This window comes from Thunnus thynnus, chromosome 4 (assembly GCF_963924715.1).
Source record: "Thunnus thynnus chromosome 4, fThuThy2.1, whole genome shotgun sequence".
Taxonomy (NCBI): domain Eukaryota; kingdom Metazoa; phylum Chordata; class Actinopteri; order Scombriformes; family Scombridae; genus Thunnus; species Thunnus thynnus.
In genome coordinates, this window is record NC_089520.1 from 34,264,258 (window position 1) to 34,284,786 (window position 20,529).

The 20,529-nt window shown below is 38.9% G+C and overlaps 1 protein-coding gene across 2 annotated transcripts in view; it reads right to left on the reverse strand.

Moving 5' to 3' along the window:
• The window catches only part of LOC137182141 (copine-9-like), a 173,469-nt gene that overhangs the window by 103,443 nt on the left and 49,497 nt on the right, over positions 1-20,529 (reverse strand). The window contains exons 5-7 of one of the 2 annotated variants that reach the window (XM_067588442.1): positions 6,103-6,142; positions 5,054-5,056; positions 4,392-4,468 (exon numbers count right to left, since the gene is read on the reverse strand). In XM_067588442.1, coding sequence (XP_067444543.1) covers positions 4,392-4,468; positions 5,054-5,056; positions 6,103-6,142 — 120 coding nt within the window. Of the gene's footprint in view, positions 1-4,391; positions 4,469-5,053; positions 5,113-6,102; positions 6,143-20,529 lie in introns of those variants that run through there. The other variant, XM_067588441.1, reaches the window with a different exon arrangement.

The window sequence follows — 20,529 nt, forward strand, 5'->3', positions numbered from 1 at the left end:
GGTAGATACAGTATACAGTACATTATGTGTTGGTTGTTACATTAAATGCTAAATATCTTCCTTACTGCCTACCTTTACTCCCTTACTTAATGGGCTTTTTTCCAGTGAGTCTTGGTAATGTGTCAAGTGTCTCAGCAGCCACACTACTTAATGTAGAACTTGACTGTGGAGTATATTACCAAAGCACAGGAGGCGATTCAGTTTAGGCTGGCAGGTGGGTGATTGCTATTACAGACGCATTTTTCAGCCTGCAAGCGCTTAGGCTGCCTCAACAGAAAAGAGTGTCGTGACTCGATGCTTGAGGTGGGTTTCCCTCGTAATCCTGTCCTCCACGCGTTAAATGCCACAGGGCTCTCTTCCTCTCCCCCACCCAACATCTGAAAATAGATCCTCACCATGGCTCTGATGTCATCTTAAGCACAGGAGAATAGGGCAGCATGGAGGAAATAGCTCACCCAGCTGGATTTTTCAGCCGTGCAGAGCATAAAGTACACTTCATGCTCTCAGTTGCCTTGGAAACTCGTCTGTCATTAAAAGAGGATCAATATACTTTTATAATTTCTGTGCCTCTCTGTGTGCTCTGTGTGTGAGTGTTTGTTTTCAGCTGAATGCGTCAATGCTTTAAACTTTTCCAGTACATCATGCACTATGGGTATTCTGCTCTTCCGTCCTCTTAGGTTATAATTCCTGTCAGTATCTCTGATAGCAACTGTGCTCTGATGTTGTTTGTGTTTGTGCGTGCATTGTGAACAGTGAGTACAGCAAACAGATATTGATGAGTCAGCGCGCTCTGTCGAAAGCTTGTGTAAATACAAATGAAAGTTGAGACAATCTGCTGTTGTCCATTCTGAGATGTCTGCATGTCTTTAAAATCAGGACATGAATATCTTACTAAAAGGTTTAACAAAATATGCATATTTTCTGTCAAATTCACAGTCAGCAAAGCTGGATTACCAATCAGGAAAAACAGCAACTGCCCTGGAGCCCCATAAGCCCCATGCAAGCTTACGCCATATCATTTGGGTGATTCATTGCAAATTTGTTAGAAATCTACACCACTGAAGTACAATATCAACTACAACAGGTCTTCCATCTTGTAGAGGTGTTATAGAGGGACTAAATCTGGTTTTATGACATTGTTTAAATTTATATGGAGCTCATTTCTCATGAAGTTGTGTTTTATCAAGTTTCACACAGAAAACTGAGGGCAAGGTAGTATTATTCCATCATAGGAGTACTTTGGCTGAAACCAGCTATTATTTTAATTATCAATAAGTCTGACAATTATTTTCTTTAGTATTCGATTGATTGTCCTATAAATGAAATGCCAGAAAATAGTGAGGCACAAGTTAACATATTCAGATGACTTGTTTTGTCTGACGAACAGTCAAAATCCAAAAAGATTACCATCATGAAAAACTAGCAAATATTCACATTTTCTGTCAATCGACTAATCAATTAAACAACTTATAATTTCACCTCCAACATATTACCATGTGTAGTGGGAGTCAGTTGGGGCCCAAGAACACACTTTGGCCCTGGGGCCTCATTGGAGGTTAATCTGGCTATGACAGTCAGATGAGAAGATCAACATCCATGTGGTTTAATACAGAGATTCTGTAGGCCCACGATATTTAGCCACGAAACAGAGGAAACACCTGGCCTGGCCTCTTCAAAAGTTAACACATTAGCCTTTTAATGGACTTTATGCTGTCATCTATACGTACAGGTTGGACCCTGTTAGCTAGCAAACTAGCTACAAATACAGTATTAGTAAGAGTCCAACAGTGTTCAATCTGACAACCAGACTACGCAACCTCTTTCAGACTCTACACCCCAATTTTGTAATGTACAGATGCAGAAGAAACCTTATCTCGAAATTAGGACTTCCTTAAGTCATAATTATGACTTAATTAAGTCCTGCTATCTCATATCTCACATTTAGGCCTTAGAAACTGATGTTCTACATTGTTGTGGTAGTTGGTTGAGAAGGGAAGACAGAGTCACAGATGTATTTTGGTGTTAAAAACAGAGATTTGTGTCCTCCACAACAACCCCCAAGATCAGACACAACAGAGGTTTTATCAGTATCTAGCTACTCTGTTTTGCATTTCTATGGAAACAGCTTTGGGCCAAGCTTACTTTCTGATAGCTGCTGACAGCAAAAGCCATTTAATTGTAGTCAACGTAAGTGGTGAAAGGAAGCATAAGGTTTATACAACATGGGTTTTATTTTGGGAGCACTGGCCATCTGTTCTATTGATTATATTAATTTGGTAAGTATTAGTTAAGATCCTTCCCAACAATGTAGTAGCCAAATAACCAGACTGAATTGCCCAATGGTTTTTACTTCATTATTACACATACCAATATTGTAGTCTAGTGTTATATTAGTTGCTGACATCAACATCTTCCAAAGTGTCAAATGAAGGAGGAAATAAAGCAAATTAAATCAAAGTGCCAATTACCACAACTTGAGGCTGAAGCCAATGCAGAAGTACGTTAAACTGCAATGCCACCGACGACCGCCAGATGCTTGAACTGACTCCCATTTAAAAAGCCTCAACATCTCTCTAGAAATACTAAGTCAATCATTTTTTTCAAGAAGTCATTATGGTCTCAATCTCTAAATTTAGGCCCTCTAATAAGTGTGCTGGTGGTCATTTTAGAAATTATTGTTAATAAGATTTGAAGATTCATAGTAGCTTTGATGTCTGCCGTATGGGCATTAATTGACAGCTGTGATTGACAGTTGATTGACTAACCCCCCCACCACCACACCACACACACACGCATGCACACACGCACACAACAAAGTCACTAAAATATAGCACTGGCATCCAAGGGCATCACAGCCTCTCACTCTCATTGACAAGCTGTCTGAATTAGGAAAAGCTCCCTCAGGCTTCAACAAAATAAATGACAGTGCGGGAGTAGCAGCCAAAGAGGCTTTGACAAACAGAGGAGGGTCAATGGAATATGATTTATAGGTGGTTGATCATTAAATGTGTGCTTTATGACTCTGTAGAGGAGTTTTCCTTTCACTGCTGAGGTTGTTTATGTTTTCATTTAAGCACTAGGTTTTCACCAATCAATAATATTAACATTCAGGACACGCGCAGTATGACAGGCGATTTAATTCCACTTTGGTCATCATTCACATCTCCAATAAAACTAAATACCTGGCAAAAGAGATTCTCTCTTTGCTTTCCACCTGTCTTCAGTGAAATAATGCTTGAAAAGCATCATCATGCTTTGAAAACACACATCTTGCCACTCAGACTCGTCACGCTGACCGTCTAATTATAGAAAGAACATGTGGAAGCCCTCCAGGCTCTTGTTACACATAAACAAGAGGTTCAGCGAAATGGTAGCTTCAAATTGTTTCATGCTGTCAGCCCCAGGCAAACACACCGCTCACTCCTCTGCTCTTTCCAAGATGGGAAGGAAGTGCTGCCACTTTGTTAGACCTGCTGTCATCAGCTGAGGTGATGATGACAGATCGATCAAAGGTAGACAGGTGACAGAATTTCATCAGAATTGGATCATGTTTTTTATATTGTTACGGTAGTACTAGGTATTGTGGCGGAGTGTTGTTTTAAACATTTAATATCTCAGGGATGCTTCTTTCTGTATGTAGTCTGGTATGTGGGTTACATTTACACATGGGAGCTTCCCAGTACAACCACAGCTGCCCACCACTTGCCAAGCTCCAATTGAAGGGTAAAAGCCTTCGCTCAAGGACAGCTTAATGATATCTAGTGGGATACTGGGGGCTGCCTTTACATTTTCCCAACCAGCCTGCATTCCAGAGCACTCTGACCTTCTGATGCGAGCCGAGGTGATGAGGTCAAGGACCAGGTAGAGTGCACGATATCCAGCAAGCAGTGCCATCAGTGTCCATAATGACTTCTATATTGACTCGCACATCAGCACACATTTCATTCTAATCACCAATACTGACAGGCAGCCATAGACAAGATAATGTAAAAATCACCAAGCTGAAGAAAATGAAAGATATTAAAGAGAGATGTAAGTCCTTGAAGCAAGTGACCTAGACTCTCACTTACATGACTGATATCTCTAACATCTGCAGACGATGAATAAACTGCTATGCTTTATTTACTAAAATCACAAAAAGTACCCATGAAACTCCAAAGTTGTCTCTGCTTAGTCTCCTCTCTCATCAGGGTGCAATTACTACAACTGATTGTTTCATATATGTGTTTAATCAATCAAAACATAAGATTTGCTGTTATTCTTGCATTTTGTGGATGATACTAAACAAGCTTTTAGGATGTTAGGATCGATTCTCTGCACAAACTTCACAGAGAACCCTGGCTGCTTTGCTGATATCTAAACACAGTGTGTGTACTATATGCTGGACTTACGAGAGCGTCCTCTCCAGTCTGCTGCCAGTCGAGCCGATGATCTCCCCCAATGTACAGAACATCTGACCCAGGAAGTCCTTCACAAAGGAGAGGAGACCGGCACACAGTTAATAAAGCAAAATACAGTCCTGCTGTACACATGAAGCTTTATATCAGTGCTTCATTACAGTACCAGTGTAGGAAACCCATGATAAAGCCAATATTATATGTAAGTTTACATTTATAAAAGGTCTAATTATCATTAAGTCACTACTTGTCTACTTGAAAGGTGAATACAGTGCAATCTCACGATTATGTAACAGTGTATTTTGTGGTATGTTTTATACATGTTCTATCTTATTCATCCGCTCACTCTCACACTGTCATGTTCTTTCACTCATTTAAAACAGGTGACTAACAAAACGACAAAAAATTCTGCTCAGGGATTTTGACATTACAGTCATAGTCTCGGAAATGAGCAGATCTTACAATCCAGCCGCCCAGACGGACTTTTATCTGTGGAACAGTCTGGCTTCCTTCACTTTTACATCAGTTATGCAGTCACAGAAACACACTGGAAGGTCATGTTTAACAGAGTGGTAAGACCTCGGCTCAGCTCGGGAAATGTCCAGCAGATAACAAGGAAAAATGAAATAAAGGGACACAACGTGATGTCAGCCTACCTTCTGCTCATCCAGTTGGGGAGGCAGTAAGGAAATGCAGACACAAGTTAGAGGAAAAGCTGGAAAGACACAATGAAAACACTCCAAGTTGATACTGAAAAATATATTCTCCTTTTTTTTTGATGGAATCACTGTGTTTACTACTCAGTGAGTTGTTCTGTATTAATGTTTATTCATTTATTAATGCTTGTATCACAAATCATTACCATAATCAGCCATTGTATGTTGTATGTAAATTAAAACTCAAGGTATACTCTTGATTTAATTTAAACACTCTACATTGTAGGTACTCTGGCAAAGTTTGTTTACATTTCACATTAAATTAAATTAAGAGTACTCCAGTTTGTGGAGCCAAATAAGTTCAAAACATAATTAGTTAAATAGAGTAGCTGGTTCAAACATAAAATCATTTTCTTTAACCTCTGGTTTGTTGAAAAAAGAGAAAAATCTATTTTTTTCTGTTACCTTTAAACAGTTGATAAATTAATCAGAATTTTTAACCCCTTTGTTTTGTCTTTGCACACGGTTTAGCCAACTTTGTTAGTGTTAGCTTGCCAACTAAAATGTCTTAGCTACTACCAGATTTTATACAGTGTCACTTCAGTAGTACACAGTATGGATGATTAACATTGTCTTCACTGTTGTTGTTTTATGTCAAAGTTAACTGCAGCTAGCTGGCTGAAAAGGCTGATGCTCAGCATGTTTAGCTACAGGTAGCAGTGTTTTCAGGTAAGCTAGCTAGCAACACAGTCCTCTACACATTTCAACACTGATGTCACACACTGACATGCTAAACCCATTTATTTTATCAACTACTACAAGGTAAAGTTTTAAAACAACTTTTCCAAAGGTTAAGAGAAACATAATAATTTTTTATTTAATTTTACAATTCATTTTAATAATTTAGCTTATGGTATTATTAATGTATTCAGTTATATTTCTGACTTAACCTGATAATCTTTTACTGTCTGGTGTTGGTTTCAGAGCACCATACCAGTTCAACATGTCATTGTGGAACATAATAAGAGGATTTGTCAAAAACTGCTTACATGTTTCGAAAGGTTGGAGCTCCTGGTATCCACATTGTACCTGCAATTTAATACAAAATGCAGACTTTAAGTGTTTTCCTTTTAAATACACACTGCAATTGCTTATATGCATAATGCAATAGACATCCAGAGAGGTAAAACAGAGAGTACAGCCTTCAAGAAAAAAATTAAAGCCCTCCTAACTCCTCTTGTATACGGCACTCTGACAAGCAGGCTCTCCTAGGAATGAAAAGATAAAAATCATGTATGCCAATTAAATAATTAGATACAGTGTTCACAGGCGGGATGACTCAAGAGTGATATAAAATAAATATATGGATCTGGAACAGCACTGCAATATAATGAACTCTGGGATCAATGTGCAGATTGAAGTCACTTCCTCTCTGGCAGACAAGTTGCTTCTTTCTCCTTCTTAAGGCTACTGTCTCCCCGAGGACTTCCTCTTAAGAGCTGTCACGAGAGGCTTCTTTGAAAAGAATTCTGCTCATGTTTGACAAAGGAAATCCACTCGCGTGTCGAATAACATTACACAGACAAGATGTATTCTTCAGCTCCTCATCTCTCTCTGGATCTCTCCGTCTCCCTCTCTGCCCCGTTTGTTTGCTGTCAGCATCTTTCTAAAGTCTACAGAGAGGAGGGAGGATGAAACCTATCTTTTCACCTGTTTTCTGATCTCCGTCTCTGCTTCAGTTAGGGAGCCACATATTAAACCTGATAGTAGCCTGACATCCTCACTCCTGCAGAAGTTGTGAAGCTGCCTAAAGCAGATGGAGCTTCATAAAGAGGTTGTAAAAGGGAGTTTGAAGACACTTTCCTCATTGACTCAGAGCAGGAACAGCACTAATACTTCAACGTTACTCTTAAGACGTACTATACATCTCAGTAGTGTAAGGTTCCCAAGAGGACAGGCAGTCTTGGAGAAGATGAGTGACAAATTCTCTGTGTTGTATTGTGTGAGTATTTTAGAGTGAAGCCCTGTAGACCATCTGCTCCCGTTAGCCGGGGTTAAAGCAAAGCTAAGACAATAACATTTCAGCAGAAAAGACTTAAACGTCTAGAACACTTTCAACAGTTGGAAGAAAACTTTCCCAGTTACTGATGCTTCTTCTTACTCGCAATCAATTTTTGCATTTCAAAGTGAAACAAGAGTCTGTAAAAACGATACTTGGGAAGACAGTGTGTTTATGTCCTGGGATCCTCTGCCTGGTTCTAACTCTTCCATCATTTACAACTTCAACTTGATTTACAAAGTTTATTATCAAGTAAAATATCTCACAGGGATATGTAGCTGTAGCATGGTATTATATAACCATCAAGTGCATGTTTAGGGCCCCTTTACATGATTATTGATTTAAAACAAGTCAGCTGGAGATAGTGTTTTCAACCAACTCACGGAGCTAATGCTAAATAGCTAGCTAACTACAGCTAGCCAGCAAAACTGATGGTTGCTGGGTAGATATGATATGCTCCCTTTTTCTTTTTATTTCTGAATGAAATCAAGGACCCACTCTTTCAAAATTTTTAAAATTACCTAGAATTTTGTTTGGTAAAGCTTGACAGGTGTTACTAGTAATTAAAGGGGCAGCGCCAAGCAAAATTCCGGGTATCTCTGGATAATTACAACTAGTAGGCTGATGTGAATGTGTTTTTTTTCACACTAGGCTGTAACGGTCTAAATATGACATGAACACATCAATGTCCAGTGTCACTGTGCTTTGCATACCTAACCATCCACTCCAACCTCCTCCCTATGACTTCACTGCCATATAAAAACATCCTGGATTGATAAAAATGCGGTCAATGAACACAATCAAGGCAATACTGTATTTTCTCTACTAGTGGCCGGGACCTTTATTTACGTCAACTGCAGGGGGTACCAGGCCTTTATTGGAAGCAGGCTTATATTAGAGAGAGGCCTTTATACCTAATTCCCTTGTTTGATAAGTATATTTGCTCATATTTTAGTATGAAGCCTCCCTGTTTTCTGATCTGCTTCTGTTTGCTCTGTTAAATTTTTGTTACTGCATTATGCTATTAATAATATTAAAAGCCTTCATTTCCCGACTTTTATTGTGAGACATTACACAAACATTTCAATATAACTTCTGTGAATTATAACCGGTCAAGTACCGGAGGAGAAATATGACCAACTTTCTTCCTCTCACCTCCAGCTAGCCGTGCTCTCCTCTTGTCAGTCAACAGCAGCTCGCGTTTCTGTTTTTTACCAGTATCTGATTCTTTTCGGGTCAGTGTCAAAATGTCTTGCAGCTTTCGCTCCTTAAATTTCCTCCGCAAATTACAAAACTATCTCCTTGACTTTGACATCAAACTTCCGTCTGGTGGGTGCCATGGTCGCTCTCTAGAGTGTTGTGGCATCAGTGTTATGGAAAATTTTGTCACTGACACTTGCACAGGTCCTATATGGTACTTCAATTATAGCTACTGCCATCTTGTGGCACTTGTACATTACTACAAACAACAGTCACATTATAACAGGCACCAAGAGGAGGGGGGCGGACATTTCGTTTCATTTGATAACGTTAAAAGTAAAGTTAGGCTTTGCTGTCGGTTTCCCGACTCATTTTTAAAAAAGACGAGAGAAAAAGACTGAGAGGGGGCTAGATAGTGAATGAAGAGATCGAGCTGGTAAGAAAGCAGTGAACCAGATCAATAAAAAAAAAATCTAATTGTTTCACAGGGGTTACTTTCTAGAGCACAAATAGACACACCCACACACCCCACACCACCACACAACCCTGCAGTGGTGCACAGCAACACCTGATTTGGTCTGAATACGGCCTTAATCTACCCTTGTTTTTTCCCTTCCCAGCCTGTTGTTGGGGTCGGTCTTTATTTGTTCGTGTTGACCACAGCCCCGGTCATTATTGGAGACCCGGCTTTTAATTGAATACCGCCACTATTAGAGAAAATACGGTAGTTACATTTCCCTCAAAATGTATTTGGCAAAGAAAATTAGTAGTGTATCAATGTATTTTGTCTGAGACAGGTTTTCTCAACCACACTTCCTCTTTTGCTATTCTTTGTCTCCTCTATCTCGATGTTTCCCCTCATCCTTCTCTCCTGTTTTCCCTGTGTTTCTCTCTCTGCACTTCTTAAGAGACCAAGGAGGGTCCTGTAGCACTGTGATGGATAGGTGAGGGTTCTGCACGGTCAGGAAAGTTGTAGCGTGACGGGACTGACAACTGTGTGATGAACTGACCAACCCACCCTGTATCAGGAAAAGGTGGCAATGCTGGTTTCAGAATTTCAATTTTAAAAAAAATCTGTGCACACCACCTTTTTCTCTAGTTACACTGATCGAGAGGGCATAAAATGATGGAGTTATGTTGGGAAATGAACTACAGTACCCACTAACATCATTTTCATTGTCTACTGTTTTCTGGAATTCATTTTTTTTAAGTTCAGCATACGCCAAGTGTCGAGTTATAGGGCTTTGAAGAGGCAACTAAAAGCTGGTGATAATGGAAATAATGGAATTGAGAGGAAATGTAAGAGAGCTACCAGCTACATATAACACAGACTGTGGTTCTGCAGCTTGCCCAAAAGTGCCAAATGCAGTGCTCTCTGCCATTTAAAACAGTCACTCCATACGCCCCTACACACACACTTATATCTTTATCCTCTGTGTATCACCACTAGTCTTCAATCTCTCCTCTCCTCCATTCTAACAGAAATCTCTCTCACCCCCCACTCTTGCTTTGCAAAACTCTCCTTCACCAAATGAAATTACCATGCAGTAGGATAAGCCTGTGAGCAATGGCCAAATGAGATTTGAGTGCGGAGAAGCAATAGAGTTGCTAAAAAATGTAATGACCTTCATTTACATGGCATGCGGCAGGGGAGCTGGAGGGCTTCACATCAGAAATGAAGGTGAACAATGAAAACAATTTGTTTTGATACAGTGGAAGTCACCTTCATATTTCTTCATATCCCCCCCACCTACCTTCATTTCCTTTGTGTTTTTTGTGAGACGCACATACTGTAGGATTCAGATCAGACAATGTGTAAGTACATGGGTCTGCTGTGGATTGAGATGCACCCATTTGAGCTGCACCACATCAGAATCCATTTGAGAGATTATAAAGTTCGGCATCCTTTTCTATTGTAGCAGAGACTCCAGAGATCCTGGTTTATTAAAAAATTTGGATTTCCTCCTCTTCATGTCTTTACGCCAAGACGTTTACTCATACTCATAAAACTCAGCAGTAAGTGCATTACACCGTGAAAATGATGCAGCAAGGTAATTTAAGCTGATTCATATAGTCATCGTGGTGGTGATTAGTACAGTGGAATCACATTACTGTTGTGTAAGTGTCAGCAGTGAAATCAACACGGTAATGAAGGGTTAAATTTTTGATAGCCATCATGATCTGCAATGTGTGGAGGCACAGCCCATCAATGACAGACCACAGCAAGTCAAAGTTTATTTGGGGACAAGACTGTTTAGTATCCTTGCAAAGGTTGGTGTAGAAAAAGGTAATGCTATTGTGCCACCATGCGTGGTGGATCATGATGGGTGTTAAATATGTAACCTTTCATCACTGTGTTGATTTTCTCTGGCTGACAAGAATAATAAAAGTGTAATTTGTACACACCCACACAGTCCTGTGGAGAGAAGTCTAATCAGCCAAAATAATTAAAATCACCCGTGTAGGCATTCCATGGGTTCAACAATAGCCAAGGCAGGACAGGAATGTTATTGATCCCCTGTAAATTTCCCCTCAGGGATCAAATCTTATATGAAATATGTTTTTAACAAATCATGAGTCTCCTCATAACATGCTGTGATTATTTCACAATGCACTGACATGGTTGTGATAAAAGGATGGAAATACAAAAGACAGCTCTGCTCTGAGACTGAACCCACATCTCTGAGTAATTCTGGGCATAATGGGCATAGTGAAACTTACTGCATTTAAGAACAGTTTATGTGTATAGCTCAAATGTGCCGCCTACTTTGATATGGCCTCAAGAACTTGAAAAGAAAGGTCACTACTGGCAAGATACATTTTAATTGTTTCATTACTGAGAGTCATTAGCTTTTAATGCCATTTGAAATGTTTCAAGACAATGAACAGCACTGCAAAAGTCACATAACTTCATTTGAACATTTTTCCACTTCAGCAATTCATGCTGTATTTGATGCATTTTTCAGTATGCTCTGGTAAACATTGTACATTTGTGCGTTTCAGGACTGCCAAGAAAGAAGCATAAATGAATTTAAGAAGGAGTGTATTGAAAGTGAATGTGGTCATGATGTGATTTACATATTCAGTTTGCATCAAGGCCTCTCTTATTCACACTCCAGGCCTGGAAACGGTAGAGTATAGATGTAAAAACCTAATTACACACCACAGCACGCTACATTAAGTTAAGGTCTGATTCATTCCTTTTGGGTGCAGAGCAAAATGTAGAACAGCCTTAAATACATTTTTCTACAATAACCAATGATTGCAACTCCTGTGCTCTCAGTGAGCTGGAATTTACAGTAGCACTCATGGCTACGTTTATGTTCTTTTACAACATACAGATCTGCTGAATCTTTGAGAAGCTCACACTACTACCAGTGCAGTTGCTGAGGCAGCTTCCTTCTTATTTAATGTTTCATTCACATTTTATTGTGTCTAGTTTATCTGTTGGAAGACAACTATCTAAATTCAGCCATCATCTACTGTACTCCTGGTCCCTATTCACAGCTATTTCAAGAAGCACGTCCTGATTTTGACTGGTGGTTGTTGTCCTGAGACCATTTTGTATGATAGCACTAGGACAACAACTGCCTCAGCCAATCAACGTTTGTGATGTCATCACAGAGAGCCCTGCTGCCGATGCCTGAAAACTTTTTTTTTTTTTTTTTTTTTAAAAAGGAGTAAAAACGGCTGTGCAAAGATGCACACATTACAAGGTGAGACCAACATGAAAGTTTTAAAATCGACTTGTTAGTTTACACTAGTCTGCTACTACAGCCTTATCATTATGATGATATTAAAATGCATATTTGCTTTTTACATTAGCATTTTTTTCCACCATGGAAGTAGGTAACATTAGCTTGCAGAGGTGAGCTATCAGTTAGTCAGGTTGCTGCCAGCCAACAGTGATGAGCATTGCTATATTTCTGGCTCAAATTGAAACAATGTAAGAGTAATATTTAGATGTTGATATTTTTATTGCATGTCTAACTATCCTTGAGTTAGGGGTACTCTGGGCAATTTTTTGATCAATATTGCAAAAGCAGATATCTCAATACTGTAGCATTTATTATATGGCCATTTCTTGTTGTACAGATACATTATATGGTATATATTTTCCCTACAGTTCACTTTAATTCCTGTTACCAGGTATGTTGCCCAAAAAGTTACATAATGTATGTTCTCAAATCAACATTGCTTTATTCTGTTATATAATGTTGTCTTCAGACAATCATACAGTATGAATATTGACCTCAATGTCCAACATGGAAGTTTTAAAATTAATTTATTAGTTTACACTAGTCTGCTCCTACAGCTTTATCATTATGATAGTATTAAAATATGTCTCCTTTTGCAATATTGCCAAAAAATTGCCTAGTATCCCTAATTCAAGGATAGCAATAGACAAAGCAATATTATGGGCAACTTCTGATGTTAAACAGTACCCTAGGAGTTGCCTCAGCATATTGGATAGATTTTGACCCTAGCTCTTACAGTTGTTTGTTGCCTGCAGCATTGCCCATAAAACTGCTTAATGTATCACTACCCTAAGCTCAACCAACATCAATAACGGAGGGAAGTTTATGGTTTATTAGCTAAAGCTAGATATTTTACTAGTGCCCTTTAAATATGAAAATAAATCAAATGTATTCTTGAGTCAAATATTTATATTTACAGTAGACATTAAAAGTTTGTTAGTATTGGCTTTGTGGCTTGCTAGCTTGCTCATGTTTGCTAGCTAGCTAAATTTGAGCTTTTTTAGCTAGGCATGCTATAAAAATATCAACATCTAACATCTCTGTTACTTTCAGATTGTTTCATTGTTTGCTGGTAGCAACCTGGCTATTTGTTAGCTCACCTTTGCAAGCTAATGTTAGCTTACTTCTATCGTGGCAAAATGCTAATGTAAAAAGCGAATATGCATTTTAATATCCTCATAATAATAAAGCTATAGTAGCAGACTAGTGTGAGGTAATAAGTAAATTGGAAAACTTAAATGTTGGTCTCACCTTGTAATTTGTGCATCTTTGCACAGCTGTTTTTACCCTTTACCTTTTTTTTTTTTTTTTTTTTTTTAAATTTTGCAGGCATTGGCAGCAGGGCTCTCTGTGATGACATCACAAACGTTGATTGGCTGAGGCAGTTATTGTCCTGGGGCTATCATACAAAATGTTGGTCCCACGACAACAACCTCTTGGCAAAATCAGGATGTGCATTTGAAGAACTTTCTAACTTAAGTGAAGACCTTGCAACCTGCTCTAGTAACATTATAATTTTAGGAAACAAATCCCCTCACTAAGGCTTATTTTGTTCTCACAGACTCAGTAGGTTTTACTCTGTATATATCAATGAACTGACCACAGCTCTGGCTGCATTTAATACCTACTGTAGTTCTTGTTAAAACTATATTTCTATTATATTCTGATTCTGTATGTTGCTCAGTCAAAAGTACAAGTCTGAAATTATGCAGATTATAGAAAAATTCTGGCTATACTTACTGTCAACAAATCCCATAAAAAGACTAATCAGCAATCCAACAACGAATTGATCTAGTGACAAGTATTCTGTGTGTATCCAAAGCCTGATATATCTTATTCCTCAGTGCCGCAGAGCTCCATTGTTTTCCAAAAATTATTAAAAACCTATCAATGAGCCACACATTGCACTGGGTGACATTTTCCTTCATTACCATGAACACACACACTGCTGTTTACTTTGACTCAGTCCCCTAGTGTGATAATTAGACTGAACTTCCATTTCAGTTCAGGAAGTGTAATGGGAAACAACATATATTTGGTTAAAATACTGCTAATAGCAAGTAAAAAGGCTATTACAACATTGGTTATTGGGGAAAGGGAGCACCCTGACAAAGGATCAATGGCTAAAAATTGTTGAGGATATCTTCTCCATGAAAAAAAACTGACAACATATATTTAAACTACAAGAAGCACAACTGTAGGAAAAAGAAAGAAATGGACATTATACAAGACTCAAAATGGTGACATGGGAACATTGTTGCGAATAAATTCACCAACAGGATTGCATGGATGATGGAAAAAATGTGGTTTTTGTGTTTGTTTGTTTTTTAGTTTTTTTATGGTCATTTTTTAACACTGCAAATCTTTTGACAATAAAGATTAAAGTGACAAAAAACTAGTCCATAGACACAATACCTGACATATATGAATCACTGAAAAAATCTGAGATGTGGACAGCTAACATACACTGGTAACTTTAATAATTGGATGCATACCATCATGTTTGAATAATGTCTGCTAAAATAATAAAAATGCCCAGCTGTCTTTAAAAATGAAACTATACATTTGTGAAACAAATTTATAAAACTATAACATTGTGGTCCAATAAATTTATGACCCAATATTATAGATCTACATCTTCAGTAGGAACCAATGGACTTGTGGCTGAGTACCACTGACACTGTTGGAAAGTATGGAGAGGTGGACCAGCACGTTATTGCTTTTGGTCTTGTCATGGGATTTGTTGGCAATAAAGAAAATAAAGAAAAACACCAGCATTATCCTTTAATAACACTTTAATATCTAGTGTGTGCTGCAACCTTTTTACAAACCTTTACTGTCAAACCAAAGCATGTAATATAGCCTTAGAAAAACGCAAAAAAAAATAGACGTACTACCAACAACTACCAGCTAAATTTGGCATTTAAATAATATCTTTTTGAAAAAAAAAATCACTGAGGATTTCAAGTGACAATACCTCAAATGATGTATTGCTGTTGTTGTCACGAGTCATCAGCTTGGTCCATTCATCTCCCGTTCCCTATGGAAATAATACATCACTTTGCTCCATATCTATCCTCTGTGATTCAGTGGGCTAAAAATAACCTGTGTGAAGAGGTGGGACTTTAATAATTGATTCCCTCTACTGGGATGCTCCCTTTTATTGGAATCCCCTCTCATGACCCCATATCAGGGAGACCACAGAACTCTCTTGGGACTCGGTACAATCCATATCTGGGCCATGCTGCAAACAGACTCAACACTCATTTATTCCTGTTTCTAGGACCATTTTCTCACCATTGTTGTGTAGGAAAGTGAGGCTGTGCCTGCCTCAATCAATATCAGTGCAAGAAGATGTAAAAGTGACCAATAAAAATGATATTTCTCAACATAATATTGAATGAGAACATGTTAGATTACCATGGAATTATTGCATGTCTCAGCGATGCCATAAAAACATGCACATTCATTACTATGGATGTTAATAATGACTCATTTATCAACCATTATCTAACATTCCTCCCTGCAATATTGTACCAACAGTGCTGATTTGCTGAAGTTCTATCAACAAGGAATAGCACTAAACAAATTGTGCATACTACTGAAACTATGTCATTATTTTTGTGTTTATTAAAATTTAAGTGCACATTTTTGGAGAGCTGCCTGGCATGATGCATGAAATATAGGTGATCTTTCAGTCTTTTTTCAAATTTATTGTGGAGAGAAATAGTAAATATTGTAGAGGACGGGTGGAACACTCGGCAAAGCAGGCCATTGACCTTAAGGGGACGAGGGCTTCTGCTCCACCCCTTAGATGCATTAAGGAAGTGAAAATGAACACCTCTTGTCTTCATTGCTGCTAAACTTTACTTGAGTCATTTAGGCTTGTACAGTATCTCTTAAAGCTAAGGTTCATTTAAACGATAAAGTCATTCTGACATGACAGTATTTTGAGTTTAATGTACATAAGCTACTTAATGTACTTGCATTCCATTAGTCTATGGCTCCTGCATATTATACTTCATAGAATATGTTTTTATTGTTAAGTGTGTTAAATTGTGAATGGGTTTCAGGGTTAAAGGACCTGCACTTGTTTGAGTAAAATGTTAATAACATGTAATGCTACTGTCTGCTGTGACCTAATTTTTGTGTACTGAAAATATTAAAGTGGAACTCCACCGATTTTACACATCAATGTGTGTTTACAGGTATTAAAATTTACAATTTTTACAATTTCATTCAGCAGATGCTTTTATCCAAAGCAACGAACATCTGAGACTTGATAAAACACAAGCAAGGATCTAGTCAGGAGAGAACAACACGAGTAAGTGCCATAAAGATAAGTTTGAGTCCAATAAGATGTAGGTGCCAACAGGCAGTGCACAGAGGCAATGCATAGAGTGCATAGAATGCATAGAAGCAGATTTTTTTGTTTCAGTCCATCAAGTGTGGAGGTGTTCATGAGAGAGATGGGTCTTTAGTCTTTTCTTAAAGATTGAGAAGGACTCTGTGGATCGAATGAACTTTGGTAACTCGTGCCACCACCGGGGAACTACAGAAGAGTCTGGCTAGTGACATAGGCCATACTCAGATCAAATCAGGCAGTGCAGCAAAAATGCCAGTCCTCCCATTCATTTGAATAGGGGTTTTGTGTTTAGGCTGCAAGGGGTTTGGCCGCAGCGGCCTATGGCAAAAAAGTTGATCCAGAGTCAACTGTCATCATCATCTGCAGAGGTTTGAACGTACATGCGGGGAGGCCTGCCAGTAAGGAGTTGCAGTAGTCAATGCATGGTATTACGAGAGCCTGTACCAGGAGTTGTGCTGCATGCTCAGACAGGTAGGGTTTGATGTCCCTGATGTTGTACAGGGCACATCGACATGACCAAGCAAATGAGGCCACATGAAGTTTAAAGGTTAGTTTGTCATCAATCATGACACCCAAGTTTCATGTAGACTTTGTGGGCATGAGTTGGGTTGATTCGAGCTGGATACTGATCCGTTGTTGTATAGAGGAACTGGCTTGGATGACAAGGAGCTCAGTCTTAGAGAGATCAAGTTGAAGATGGCATTCTTTCGTCCATACCGAGATATCGGCAAGGCATGACGAGATACAAGCTGAGACTGTGTGGTCTTTCAGCAGGAACAATAGGAAGAGCTGGGTATAGTCAGGATGGCAATGGTATAAGAAACCATGGGAACAAATGATTGCACCAAGTGAGATGGTGTATATTGAGAGGAGGAGGGGACTGAGTACTGACCCTTGAAGAACTCCTGTGGATAAGCTGTGTGGTTTGTCCTCCAAGATACTCTAAAAGATCTCCCTGAGAGGTAGGACATGAACCAGCAGAGGGCAGATCCTGAGATACCAAGCTCAGTGAGTGTGAAGAGGAGGATTTGGTGGTTAGCCGTCTCAAAGGCAGCTTACAGATCTAGCAGCAATAGAGCTGAGGGCCGACCAGCAGCTCTAGCTGAACGCAATGATTGTAATACAGGTATTAAGGAGTACTACTGCATATGTGTACAGGGTTGTTTAATGCCTTTTGCAACTACAGTACTGTCTCTCAGGGGGTAAAAAGGTAAACAGTCCATGCGGGGGTGGGTGGTGTCTTTTACAATGGTGTTGGCCATGTTCAAGCAGTGTTTCTGAAATATGTCTTGTATGAGTGGAAGTCTCTTTTCTGCTGTCTTCACCTCTCTCTGCAGGGACTTCCAATCTGAGGCATTGCAGCCTCCATACCAAATAGAGATGCGGCTGGTTATTACGCTCTCCATGGGGCCTCTGTAGAATATGAGGAGGATGGGTGGGTGGGGGGTTGGGCTTCAAGGTCAGTGTGGAGAGTAGGAAATTGTTACAGTGACCTATTTCCACATACATAAGAGCACATCAGTATTGTATTAAGACAGACCTGAAAAAACCCAAACCTATCATTTCATTTAATATGTCCACTAAGGGTTGAAATTGATCTTTACTCATAGTATAAATTATTGTATCAAATCAGTTCATCTTTTTAAGTCACAGTCATAAATCAAAACTTTGTTTTTTATATAACTGATTGTGTCTACACTGTTGCTTAATTACCTTCTGATGAGAACACATTGGAGATCACTGTCTACACTGTTGATTTAACCTCACATCACTGTCTACACTGGACATAAATGTCAAATGTGTAGCTTTATAATTGATATTTAAATTTCTAATACACCTATCAGTTTAGACTGCAGCTTCTTTCCTTAATGACTGAGAATTGGGATTGGTTCAATCAATGCCGCAGCCTAGTGTTGTTGATGTTCACTGTTATTGACCGTGATGGACAGAGGGGTGAAGAGTAGCTCTGATCAATACAAGGGATGTGATAGGCTCTTTGGGCGCTTCTTCTACCTGACCCCATGATGGGTCTCTCCTCTTCACTCCCTGTAGAGACATTGATCCCCTCTGTGGAAAGAATGGAGGTGGTAAAAGTCTAAGTTTTCCCCTCTTGTCTGCTTTTATCTACCTGCAGTCTGCTCTGTGACCGCCTCACATTAAAGGCAAAGTTTGAAATGGATCAGGAACTACATAAAGGCTATGCAGATCTGTAAACAAACAACATACAACAGCAACACTATTCTCTATTCTTTGAATCCTTTGGGATTGGTTTGGGAATCAACAGGCAGCAGAGATGCAGTGTGCTCATTTGCGGGCTGTGAAAGTAAATCTCTCTTTAATTCTGCTCACAAATACTCCACAACATCTTTATATACTTTAAAGCCTTGAGCCAAACAAACAACCTGCAAATGAATAATGAGCTCACAACAATAGATTCAGAAGGAAAATTGGACTGTCACTAACGTAAAAGGAATACAAACATACTGTGTTTTAATGAACTGGTCATCTAAGATATGACAGTAAAACTAAATCATCTAATAATAAATGAATGCTAACTACACCAAGAAGGTTACATTTTGTCACTGCAAGTTGATGTACTTTAAAATCAGAATTAAAGGGGAGGAGCCGGTGAAGCATTTGACCTGAGATCAAGAAATTATTATTTACATTTCAGCCATGATTCAGATTTCCAGGCAATTATCTTTTCTATCCAAGACTGTTAAACCAGCTGAGATGACTTGCTGGCAATGAGGACTAAACACAAAGTACAGCTGAGGCTAATAGGATTATTAGTTTTTCAGTTAGTATTGAACAAATTGAAATTTTGACCTGATGATGACGCTAGAGGAATGTCAGGGATCAACAGTCCACCTGACTGATAGACAGATAAACCAACATTGCCATCCATAAAGCCACACCATTACTGTAGCTGAAAATGAATGCAGGCACTCTTGGTTCTGTTTACACTGTATCAGATGCCTTGCATAAACTCACACATTTGTCAGTATGATCCATGCAGTAGAATTTACCTCATTTAGACCCTTAATTTTTAGTGGACCAAACGGAATAAATCCTGACGTTACAAAAAGAGTTACATGGGTGTTTGTGACACCCAGGGAACAACACAAAATCTTCACCATTTTACAGCCATTTCACTCAACGATTGTATGTGAAAAGTGTTTTTGGGCTATGTGGGCATCTCATGACTTGCAATTCTGACTATGGCCACTATGACAAAATCGCCTCACAGCTCAGCATTGTTACTGGGGCTTTATTAGTGTATGTGGGAAGAAAGTGGAGGGTTAGCACTGATGTCACACACAGAGGGGACCTGTGAATAGTCATTGTCATTAATATAGAGCACCTAAAAATTACCTGCAGAGACAAAAGGAGAGCAATGGTGGATATGTTGACTGTACTGAAAGGGTGAATCATTTGATTTGATTTTTTTGGGAAACTTTGACATCAACCCTTTTAGCTGTAAAATAAAACCTGAACTGCCAACTCAAAGAAGAGAGCAGGCTGGTTGAAGTCAGAAGCGGCTGATTGGTGAGACAGCCACAGGTACCAATCCTGTAAAACCTTTTGCCCTAAGGCCATAGAAACAGAATGCACTTACTCAAAATTGCAACATGCAAGTGCAGGCTTCTGGCACAGTAAAATAAAGAGTACATTTAACTGCCTGAAGTAGACATTTCTACAAAGGGTAGAGACCAAAGTTTTAGGAATTCTACTTGGTACCAGAAATGTCCATACTAGAAAATAAAAGATGGTAGAAAAAATTGGCAAAGAAATGTGAAAAAGTTGAAGGCTGGCATCTTACACTGCACTGTATACAGTTTTCCAGCATTTACTTTATTTTCTCTATTTTTTATATAACTTGTGGTTTCAGAGTTCTCCGATGGAAACCAAAAGAGATGCAGAAATTTGTAACATACAGTTTGCTGATTTAACGTCTAAGGATTTGATGAGAGTCATCCAGTCAAAATGCTTTTATGGCTTCCAATATTGTGGGTATGAGTCAGCAGGCCAAAAGAAGAGGCTTGATTGAAGTCATTCCCTGGTATAACAAAGGGAAGAAACAGTGGTGCTG